The 12,125-nt window shown below is 40.0% G+C and overlaps 1 protein-coding gene across 1 annotated transcript in view; it reads left to right on the forward strand.

Annotated features, from left to right (window-relative positions):
• The window catches only part of ACVR2A (activin A receptor type IIA), an 83,793-nt gene that overhangs the window by 66,130 nt on the left and 5,538 nt on the right, over nt 1-12,125 (forward strand). Inside the window, exons 5-9 of the mRNA XM_015409321.1 lie at nt 8,082-8,225; nt 9,189-9,332; nt 10,684-10,829; nt 11,173-11,287; nt 11,916-12,054. Of these exons, the coding sequence (XP_015264807.1) occupies nt 8,082-8,225; nt 9,189-9,332; nt 10,684-10,829; nt 11,173-11,287; nt 11,916-12,054 (688 nt within the window). The remainder of the gene's footprint in view (nt 1-8,081; nt 8,226-9,188; nt 9,333-10,683; nt 10,830-11,172; nt 11,288-11,915; nt 12,055-12,125) is intronic.

Raw genomic sequence — 12,125 nt, forward strand, 5'->3', positions numbered from 1 at the left:
TAGCTAAATCCAACAAAGCAAGCTTTACTTTTTGCCACATTCCATGCTACATATCTTTCCAATTAGAAAGCACAGGGGGGATCAGTGAAGACTGGCGGCGGAGGAGGAGAAATCGCTTCCCCTAGCTCTGCTCCTTGCCTTGAGTGAAGGCTTTGCCCTCTCCTGCTGCAGCTGCATTTGTCCTTGTTCTCCCCAGCTTGGGCTACAGCTCCATTTCTTCCCTCCTTTCCACTGTTCTTGTTTCCAGCACTGCTTCCTTCACCTACACATCCCTCTTGTTGTTGTCATCAGTGTAGTGGCCGCTGCTGGCAATTCTGGTGTCATTTTGAGTTGCTATGGGAACTTGACAAGGGCTGTCCAAACTGCATGGTTTTGTATAGGTCTTGCGGGCAGTGGATAGAAAGGTTCTGTAAAGGCTGCCACCTCTCTGGCATGGGTCTCCTTGGGAGGGCCCAGAACACCCACCCTACCCCCTTTATACAGTACTTTTCCAGTAGGTTTCCGCTTTATACTTGACCAAATGAGGCGTGAGGACCCAGGCAGAGTAACAAACTAGTTTTATTAAAGAGATTTAATAACAACCGTAGTTCAAAACATGTAGGAAAAATGAGCACAGTAAAGGTAGATAAATCAGTAAAATAATAAATCCTAACGCGTCTGACTATACTGTCCTAGCTTTCTCTAAGTACCTAGTCTCAGACTGACTCATCCCTTTTGGATGAAGGATCCCTCTTTCTGCAGCAGTCTTACCAGCCCTGCTCCCTGATAGAGACACCCTCCCACTTTGGGCAAGGCCTTGTATCTTTTCTTCCTAGGCACCACTCTCTGCTCCCCTGTTAACCAATCACAGGGTCCAGAGGGAACCTGGGAAATGTAGGCCCTGATAGCTACTCCAATACAGGTTTCCTTGGAGCCACTAGGCCTCCCTATAGCCTGTAGGCTGCACCACTGTAGGCCCAGGTTCATGACAATATGTAACATCACTGTTCTCATTGGGGGGGGGGAGCTATCCCCCAACTACCGGTAGTTTTTTAACACTTCTGATCTTTTTCTGCAGAGCAGTTGGTTCCCCCAAGCTTTTAGAAACCTCTGTCCTAGCCTTTGTTGTCCTGTTGTAGAGACTGTGTGATCTGCATGTGGATGGGAGGCTGTCCCATGACTATTAGATAGATATGAAGATTATGTGAGGTATTTTCTTATGAACCAGCTTTTGTAACTTTCTAAGGAGATAATTTTGTAACTTTCTAAGGTTTGAAAACAAACTAGTCACATGCAGCAGCTGTTTTGCATAGTCACATGCAACAGCTATTTTGCATGAATTAGCTTAGAATTTAATGACCTCAGTTCAAAGTTGAAAATTAATGGTGCCCTCTTAGCTACTGTATGATTATTGCTTAACTTGAATGAGCGAAGTCATCCTCAGTAGGCTACATTTTGAGTCTACCGTTGTAAAAATCTTGTTCATTTAAACAAGATTGATCGGTTTGCTAGTCTGCAAATCAAGTTTAGCATGGCTATGATTTTTTAAATGGTAATTTAGTGGGAACATTAGCAGTAATCAACCCTTAGGCCCTTCCTTATAACGTCTTAGGGGCTCCCAGTTGTTGGATAATGCAAAGTAGATGGACAGCATAGGATCGTTTCTCAAGGTTCATCGCCTCACATTTTTACTGTGGTGCTACTGCTGCCATGGAAAGAGAGAGGTGGGTTAGGAAATCGTTCCTTGGCAGGGAGGTGGATGCCTCCCTTTTTTGTTGCAGACCTATTCCATTCTGCATGCTTTGGGCAGGGAGAGTCAGCCCACAGTGGGGAGTGGGGAGAGAGAGAAAACTTGTATGTCACCACTCAACAAGCCTCACCCTTTCTACCCATCAAAGCGGCAGACGTTTCACAACTTACTGTATGTGTACTGACTTTTAATCTGTACTGTCCAGTGTATCATATCTTCTTCTGCCATAACACTGATCTTCTCCAAATGGTGCCATGTCTCAGGAGCAGCATTTTGAGAAGATCAGTGAGCTGCAGTGGAAGAAGGATGGCAGAAACATTTAGCGCAGATATGAATGGCAGACTGGTATATCAGTTATCTGCATGGGCCCAACTACAGGGGGAAACTGTATGAAAATGAGTAGGGTCACAAAGTGCGGACTACATCATCTATATAAAAGTTTTGTTATTTTAGTTTAGGTTATTTCATTTCAAGTGTTGGGTAATACCAGATGTTGTGTTTAAGGCAGTTGGCTGTTACAACAGGACATCTTGTATATTATATCTGTGTTAACTAGAGAGATGCTCTGAAATGGTGGTATTTTTAAATGGTTTGACATGTTGATTTTTTGTAGTGTATTATTGAAAAAATTATGTAAAATTGTTTGCGGGAATATATTGCCTAGATGTGAACCATTAATGCAGCTGTTTTCTGTTTCTTTTGACCTCCATGCAGACATTTATGAAAGTACAGCGTTAACATGGGTCTTCTCATTTCTTGTGCACAAGGCTGAGGGGTCTGGAATGTAATGAGGAATAAGAATTCTTGTCCTACACCAGTGCACTAACTATCCATTTTTTAAAAAGTTAGTGGTAGAAAAAGTGCTAGTGGAAGTATGTATTAATAGTTTAATACTTTGAAATGATTGAGACGTATAGCTGAAATCCTGCTCCAGCTTTCATTATTGTCTCCGCTTATGCAAGCAAGTCAATACTTTATGCTCAGCAGCAACTCACTATATTATCCATATTAAAGGAATACCAAACGTCACCATCCATAGTGCACACAGCAGCTCTGCAGCTTGCTGACCAATCATGTCCTCGGCCTACTTCCTACAAACTAGGCATGTGAAAATCAATTCCCTTCTGAGAATGCTCCTGCTGCACAGTTGGATCCTATGAATCCCTTCTGCTAGTGGCAGATCCTTTCTCACATGTAAGGTGCCTTGTTCCAGTGTAAGAGACGTGTTTTGCTGCTCCTTTTGCCAGAGAAAGACTCTACCACTAGAGTTGTTTTTCTAAAAATTTTCTTCACAGGTATTTAAAATTATTCTAGATGATGCAGTGCTGCCCTCTGGTGTAATGTTAAGGAACTATGAAATATTACCTGCCTACATAATTGTTAACTTCTTCCTTGTTGCTGGTTTGTTGTACATTATGAAAAAGATAATGAATTCTGTCTGTGTTTTTGGCACTCTTTTTATAACTTTTCCTATGCTATTGTTATACCTTAAGTGTACTATATAAAATAACTCCCTCTGCCTCTGTGTGTTTCTTTACAAGCACGCCTTTCATATAATGATAGAGGTAAGCTGCATTGTTTATTCATAGTTATGGATTTGCAGGTTATAGATGATGAGTGACATTTCAGCTGTAACTTTGTAGCATTTTATTAATAAGCATATATGGACCAAAATTGAAAAGTGTTGCTCGGTTTCTTTTCTAAACTGCTGCACGCTGTCCTTCAGTTCTTTGTCAGTTATTTATGCCTGGCTATGCTCTTGGGGCAACAGTTGTGGTTCTCCTGTGACTTGAGGAGAAAAAACTAATTTCATGCCAAGTACAATCCAGTTAGTGTTGAGATTTTCTCCCCTTTTAGACTTTTTTCTCTTGTAGATTTCCAGTTGTCTTCAATTTGAGAAAAACACCCAAAAAGGTCATAAAAGTATTAATATCAAAAGTTTAATAATCACGGTGTAGTCATTATCCGTTTCTTTCCCCTTGGTTTTAACAGTGGTTAAAAATCCTAAATGCTGTCTGCTTTACTTTCTGCATTATGAAGTATCAGATCAAATCAGTACTACAATTCTGGAAGAAATTGAAATCGTATTGTGAAGAGCTTTGTATGGTGAAAAATGCTAACTCTGCTATTAAGTCTGTGTTGATTGTATAACAAACCAAAATAAACATTATACTAAAGCCAAACACAGAAATACCATAAAACCAGGGGTCGTTTCGTAGAAAAAGAGCTAGGGGAACTCATTAGCATATGCCACTCCAGCCGGTGGACCTGCAAGGCCGGCGGCAGTGCAAGGAAGCCCCGCAAAAGCCCTCCCTGGCCCCAGGCAGGCAGGAGTGGGGAGAAGCAGGGAGGAAGCAACTTATCCTCCCTCTTCTCCCGCCTCCTCCTGGCTGAATGAGGGCCGGAAGCGGGGTGGCCGAAAGTGGGGGGCGGGGCTTCATGTGCCCCGCCCCCCGTACCTCACCCAGGGGAACTGCGATCCCCCGCAATCCCCCCAAAATGACCTCTGCATAAAACCATCAAATCAATCTTTAAAGAAACTCCGAAACTGTGCAATATTCAGTTTGCTGAATCTATTTACAAGTGAATGTAAGCAGTATTTTAAAATGTGTCTGGAGTTCAGAAATACAGTCCTTAGTTTTTTGACACACTGCACTCTTGTAACCTTTTACACTGGTGGCTAGTCCTGTATAGCTGCAGAAATAGTAATTTAATTTCTCTACATCAGATTTGGCTTAGTCTTAACATCTGTTGTACTTTGTTGTAAAGAAAAGGGAAATATTGATTGAAGGCCAATTAAATGCATGGTCAGTGTACTGGCAATTTTTCAATTAAAATAATTGCTTACATAAATAATTAGATTATTAGGTATTCTATGGAGTAATGTAAAGAAAATCTGTTAACCATATGATAAAATTCCAGAAGATCCTAAAGTTTTGTTACCAAATTTATTGCTAAAATGTATATCCCTAAGTACGAAGCAGTGGTTTCAGATTTTCTTACAGTTGCCAAATGAATATTGCCAGAACTTGGAGGAGTATAAAATATGTAAATGTTAAAATGATGATGAAGAAAGATATGGCAGGTGGTGAAATTATATAAATTTACTGAATTAAGTGTACTCAGAGATGGGAGATTGTCTAAACCCAGTTTTGCTTGTGGGTGGAAACTTTTTTAGGATTATTGGAATCAGGAGCTATAGCTGGACTTTGATTAGTCTTCTAATTGGGCGGTTGAATGGTGAATTGGTTTGAAATTTTGTAGATTACTTGTATAATAATGGATAAGCTTAAGGAAGAGTGTTATTGAAATTTGAGTATTATATTTTTCTTTTCTCCCTTCTACATTTTGTTAGAAAATACTTGTTTAGATTCTTGATTGCTTAATATTTCAAGTAATGATTATTTTTTGTTTGAGATTAAACAAAGTGAAAATTTTAAAATGTATGTATGTTTAAAAAGCCAGGCTTCTGCTGCAAGGAACTTACAGTCTGACAGTGTGTGAGAGATGAAAGAAGCAGAATAAATATGAACAAAATTCTTTTATGTGCCTTGACTTCATTTTAGGCTTGATTCCAGTTACAGGTGAAGGCATCATGAAAATAATAGGTTGAAAGACTATGCCTGTATTCTGGTTGATCTCACAGATCTGTCAGTTATTCTTTTAGTATATTATCAGGCAGTTTAAAATTTTTCTGTCAGTGTCCGTATTTGTTTGTTAATTATTACACTGACTTTGGTAGTACTATTTGGTAGTACTATTTAGGTAATGGGCTGTTTGTTTCACAAGAAGATTCTTAAACTGTTAACACTTCTAAAGTGTAGCTGCAATTTGGCTTTGAAAGATATTTTAAAGCCCATCACTGGGCTTAATTTTTTTTGAAAATTGGATGTTTTCTAAACACAAGTTCTTCAGTCAATAACTATTAGTAATGTAAAGAAAATGTACCAGAATAAATGAGTGATAGAAGAATTGTGTAACCTTCACACACACACACACACACACACACACACACACACACACACACACACCATTTTACCTTGCAATGCTCACTTCTATTTCAGCATTTTTCCCCAGTCAAGCTTACTAGTCAGAATTGGAGCTGGGTGAGAGAAAAATTCTTCAAGCACCAGCCTAAAGTATGGGAGGGGATAACATTACCTTCACTCACTGGCATGCTTCAGTTTTATTTTAAAGTAGGACCCCATGGCCGCTTTCTTTACACAGAACATGGTTGCCTGCATTCCTTTTTAACCTGCTAGAGACTAGCTTTTGAGCAAGGAAAACCTTTACCTTTTTAGAGCCAGACAGAGATGAGAAATATGAGTTAATGGTTTGTTGTTGGGAACAGGCTGGCTGCTTTTAGATTCTATTGATTATTGAGAGCGCTTAGAAATGTGATGCTTACTATTTTCCCATCACGGATTTCTTGCATCTTGCCTGCTTTGGCACTGCCCTTTCTTGGGGAGAACATTTGCCTCTAGCCTTTATCACCTCCTGTCTACTTTGCAGGAGCCTGCCTGTCTGCTCACCTTTCAGAGTACAATGAAAATGCTTGCTTCCATATATTTGGCAGCACACCCACAGAGGGATGTGTGCAGAAAAAGTCCAAGCATCTGTTTGTTTCTTTCAAGGCAAAACATTGACCTCTCTCCCCTTGCATGTATAAGAACGTAAGAGATGCCAATGTTGGATCAGGCCAAAGGCCCATCCAGTCCAACACTCTGTGTCACCCAGTGGCCAGAAATACCAGGTGCTATCAGGAGAACCACCAGTGGGGCCAGGACATTAGAAGCCCTCCCACTGTTGATCCCCCCCCCCCAAGCACCAAGTTGACAGAGCATCACTTGCCCCAAAGTCTCTATCTATATCTTGTGGCTAATAGCCACTGATGGACCTCTGCTCCATATGCTTGTAGCTGCCACCACTTCCTGTGGCAGTGAATTCCAAGTGTTAATCCAAGTGTTAATGTATGCTGCCCGTCATTGGAAAGGGTGTATATGTGGCCTCTGTTTCTGTCTTCTCCCACTCTGCAATACTTGTCTTTGGGAATATAAGCAAAATGCTTGGACATGACATGCAAGCAGGTTCCACACCAGAGCAGAACTTGAGATGGATCCAGAACTTGTACAAAGTCAAGAAAGACTTGCTGCTCATAGAAAAGCCCATGGAGATGATCATGTTCTGGTCCAGAACGTGGCCGCACGGGTCCTTACAGGGACTCCCCAGATGGCACATGTCCAGCTGTGCTGCGTGAGCTGCACTGGCTTCTGGTGGAGCACCAAATCAGGTTCAAGGTGCTGTTTTTGACCTTTAATGCCCTTAGCGGACAGGGACCTACGTACCTTCAGGACTGCCTCTCTCAGTATGTCCCAAGAAGAGCAATACACTTGGGAAGTAAGAACCTCCTGGTGGTCCCCAGCCTAAGAGAGATCTGGCTTTCCTGAACCAGGGCCTCCACCTGGTGGAACTCTCTGCCGGAGAACATCCGTGCCCTGCAGGATTTGTTACCTTTCTGCAGGGCATATAAGGTGGAGATGTTCCACCAGGCATTAGGTTGAGGACAGTGACAGTACAGCATGTAGTGTGGCACTCTCACACCCTCCATTCATAGGGATGCCTGTGAAATATGGAATTTTTTCCACCATCTTGAATCAACCAATTTTTCCTGATTTTTTTTGGAGCTGTATGTTTTATATATTCTGGTTTTATCTTTTAATTATCAATTGTATATTCTCTCCTGTTGTAAGCTGCCCTGACCCTTGCTTGCTAGGAAGGGTGGCCTAAAAACCTAAATAAATAAATAAAATCATTTTCGGTGGGGACATCTGCTAACAACTAGATTGAAGACACCTGTCTCTGTCAAGGGATTTTCTAAATTGATCATTCCCTTGCTGCCCTTGGTGAAACTGTGGAAAGCTGACAAAATGCCAGAAAATGGCTTACTTGTTGTGATCAGGTAGTGAGATTTGGTTTGGCTTGATTAGTTAATTTTTGGAGTGCAAATTGCTAGAAATTTGGGTGTTTATTAGTGGAAATTAAAGCTATATGGTAAACAGAGCTAAACCCCATGATTTTTATGGAAGCTTGTATAATTTTCTGTATATTGCACCAGTAGGCTGTATTGTTGCACACAAATAATGGGTTGTTGGTTTCTTTCACTTCTGCTAAATAAGGATGACCAATGCAATGGAATAAGTATTCTGATTTTTTTAGTATTAAAATCCCGTTTGTCATATATTATTAATAAACTGCATGGTTAGAAGTTTGTCTTTCATTTTTTTTTCATCTCAAGTAATCATTTTAATGTGGAGGAATGTGGCACTTAATTCATTTCTCTGTTTGCTTTTAGGACCCTGGACCACCACCACCATCGCCACTGATGGGTCTTAAGCCTCTGCAGTTACTTGAAGTCAAAGCTAGGGGAAGATTTGGCTGTGTTTGGAAAGCTCAGTTGCTAAACGAACATGTAGCTGTGAAAATATTCCCAATCCAGGTATAGAAACAGTCTGAGAGTGCCATGCGATTGCGGAATTGCTTAGGATTGCAATGTTAGTGTCCTACATTATTGTGAAATGCAACTTCCCCAAGACATGTTGCTCATGCAACTGAAACAAAAACCACCCCTGTGATTCCACATTTTTTCAAAATGCTATGAGTAAAAAAATATGACTTAAAATAGCTAAGAGCAGAGAAAAATATTGGACTGGAAAGTAACCCATGTTCTTGAACCCTGACTGTTTAGAGAAAGTTTCAGGGGTGGCCATGTTGCTGTGCAGAAGAACAGCGAGGTTAAGAGTCCAGTAACACCTTCGAGACCAACAAGACATTGGGCATATAAGCCTTTACGAGTCAAAGGTATCTGGCAAAGGGAGCTTTCGCTCTTGGAAGCTCATAGCCCCAGAATCTTCTAGGTCTCTTAAGGTGCTACTGCACTCAAACCTAGCTGTTCAGAGAAAAGGAAACTTGATTTCTTAGATTGTAGCATTATATTATTAAAAGACTGTCTAGTAGAAATAGCTGACAGGTGTGGGCATGTTTATAAGTGTGATATAAAGTTACGAAAAAGTTTAAATTTTTAATATTTGGAGTATAAATTAAATGAACTGCCAGACTCGTCACTTTGAATTATTAGAGGGTTTAATAAAACAACTGTTCAGATGTGATAGCCAGTTCATAGAAACTGTTGTGGTATAATTGGTATTTCTGTGTGCTTAGATCCCATAAAATGTCTGTGGTATCCATTTGATTGATATAGAAACTCAGATGGCTTTTGAGAATGTGTTACAGAAGTGTGCGTGCACATGAATGCTCATACCTTAAATGAAACTTTGTTGGTCTTAAAGGGGCCCCTGGACTCCTAACTTCGTTCTGTTACAGAAGTAATGTTATGAATAGGGCGAAGTTTTTAAAATTGAGGGCTATATTTGTGTATTAACATGTTTGGTTTTGTTTTAAGGACAAACAGTCATGGCAAAATGAATACGAAATCTACAGCTTGCCTGGAATGAAGCATGAAAATATACTGCAGTTTATCGGTGCTGAGAAACGAGGCACTAACATTGATGTAGATTTGTGGTTGATTACAGCATATCATGAAAAGGTATCTGGACTGTTTTGTATGTGTGCTTTAGGCAATGTGACTCCCATAACTGTATTAGCCCCATTCTGGGTACACAAATAGAATACTGGCTGTAAGGAAACTAGCTTTTTATATAGTCATATGGCATGTATGCTTTGGCAGATTTCTAAAAGTGTTTGCAACAAAACTCACCAGCTGCATTGAGAATGACACATGGCAAGAGATGTGTTTTGTTGCCTCTACCAGCCAGTAGTGTGGAATGAGGATACAGAAACACACAACATAAGAATCTGAGAACAGTATACTACAAATTTTGGAAGGAAGTAATTTTACACGAGGTCACCATTTTCAGCAATAGCACTTTAATTCTTTCATGCACTATTTAGGTCTGCATCCTCAGGTTAATTTCAAGTTTAAAAACAGAGCATACCAGGGGGTTTTCCATAAAGCTTATAACTTTAATGGTACTTTAATTTCTGCTTTGCAAACAATACACCTGTGGTTAGAGAGTGTTGGGCAATGATCTGGGAGACCCAGATGCAGATCCCCACTCTGCCATGGAAGCTTGCTGGTGACTGTGGGCCACTGACACATTCTAAGTGTATTGTACCACACAGGATTCTCCTGAGGATAGAAGAGAGGCAAGGAGAACAACATAAGCTGCCTTAGGTGCAAATGAGGAGAAAGGCGAAATAAAAATGAAGTACCTAAATGTGTCAAACCAGTCCCTTTATTTCCTCAGACTTCGTGTCTCACGGTCTTGAATGTCCGCAGAAACTGTGGAGTATCATGTCTGTCCTTGCTTTTAGGAGCTGCTGGTATAAATTTGATGTATATTGGTATTCTCAAGTCCTTGGACAGCTTGCTCCAAGAGTTTGAGCACTGAACCACTGAGTTTAACATTCATAGTAGAAAGTAAACATGATAGAATTGGGTATAAGGAGAAGGAATAAAATAGTTTCTTAAGCTACCACTGGTAATGACGAAGGAAATTCTTTTTGTTCTTAACACTTATAATGTAAGCAGACATTGCCAGTGATATGGTGTATTAGAGAATGTATTAATTTGTATAGCACTTTAAAATGTATGATTTGTGTTGCAATCATGTTATTTGGAAAATAATAAAATATTTTAAAAAAGAAAGAATTGGATATAAGGTGGGTTCAGGATAAATGTCTGTGCCTCTCTTTATAAAGCCTGTGAAAGCTGAGACTGTTTTGTATACATTGGAGCGTTTGTGGATATCTAAATGTGAGATGTCATTATTTAGTATTCATAACTACTAACATCTCTTTGAAAACTGGGACGGGGGGAGTGTGTTAAATACTGTCATGGGAAATAATATGCAATTCTTATTGTCTCCTTTGTTCAGGGTTCGCTTACTGACTTCCTCAAGGCTAATGTAGTCTCCTGGAATGAACTGTGTCACATTGCTGAAACTATGGCTAGAGGTTTGGCATACCTTCATGAAGACATCCCTGGTCTAAAAGATGGACATAAACCAGCAATATCACATAGGTATGATACTTAATAAAGTACTTCAATCCTTCCTTCCTTAAACATATAAAGAATATATGTACCACTGTAGCATTTTGTAAATTTCAGTAGCTGATGAACATTGTGCTAGATGACCCTTGGGGGGGTGGGGGGGGTGGCATGGGGTTGGGGGTGGAAGGCTACAGTGAGAAGAGGAAAGCCCTAACATCTCCCCATCCTCCACTCCTTCATGATTTCTTCTATCAAATGGAGCTGAAGTTGAAGGTTATTAAACATGTGAATGCTGTACTTTTATTCAGTAAAATCTTTTAGCATTTACATAGTATGCACAATCATTTTTTCTTTGTTTTTTTAATTTTTCAAGGGATATCAAAAGCAAGAATATATTGCTGAAAAATACCCTCACAGCTTGTATTGCTGACTTTGGCCTTGCTTTAAAATTCGAAGCTGGGAAGTCAGCAGGTGACACACATGGTCAGGTAAGTAGATGGAAAGAATGTGATCCACTTTCCTTGAAAGTGGGAGCGCTATGTGCAAAGCTGCAGGATAAGGAGGGAGAAAGTGTTACTAGGTAGGGATGTGTGAATTCTTAGTGCTGCCTCCAAGGTTTGCATTCTCACTCCATCATATTCCCTTGAGTTACGTGGGGATTTCCAGCAGATTAAGACTAATCTAAACCAGAATTCCTTATGTAACTTTTATGAGGGCCTTGGCATTGCAAAATGCTTCTGAGTGAGGCTTGGAGCACGTCTCCCTGTCTGGGCTGGTCTGTCCTGGCCAAAAGCTCTCTGTCCTCAGCTGCTCCCTTATGTTGTCTTGGCCATTTCATTAAAAAAATATATGCAGAAACATGCTGTAATTGTTGGTTTCTAAAGATGTTAAATGCTTTTTTAAATATAATATGAGATGTCCAGATGAGGGTTCATGTCTTTTAAGGGAGTACTGTTAGTTACTCTTTGGGTAATTATAGCATACAACCCAACAGTTTTTAGAGACATTGTAGAGACCTTTCTGTAGAATGCATTTGTTTGACACATGTTCCATATATGTACTGTTTTTATCTATGAAATGAATAGTAACATAATATGTGGTTAAACAATTTTCAAGGTTGGCACCCGAAGGTATATGGCTCCAGAAGTGTTAGAAGGTGCTATCAACTTCCAAAGGGATGCATTTTTGAGAATAGACATGTATGCTATGGGACTGGTACTGTGGGAGCTGGCTTCACGGTGTACTGCATCAGATGGTAAGTAATGTTCAATTCTTTAATATTTGGGGGAAGTCTTGTGCACTAAATTAATCTGTTTTTGCTGAATT

This window comes from Gekko japonicus, unplaced genomic scaffold (genome assembly GCF_001447785.1).
Source record: "Gekko japonicus isolate JY-2015 unplaced genomic scaffold, Gekko_japonicus_V1.1 scaffold605, whole genome shotgun sequence".
In the NCBI taxonomy this organism is placed as follows: Eukaryota; Metazoa; Chordata; class Lepidosauria; order Squamata; family Gekkonidae; genus Gekko; species Gekko japonicus.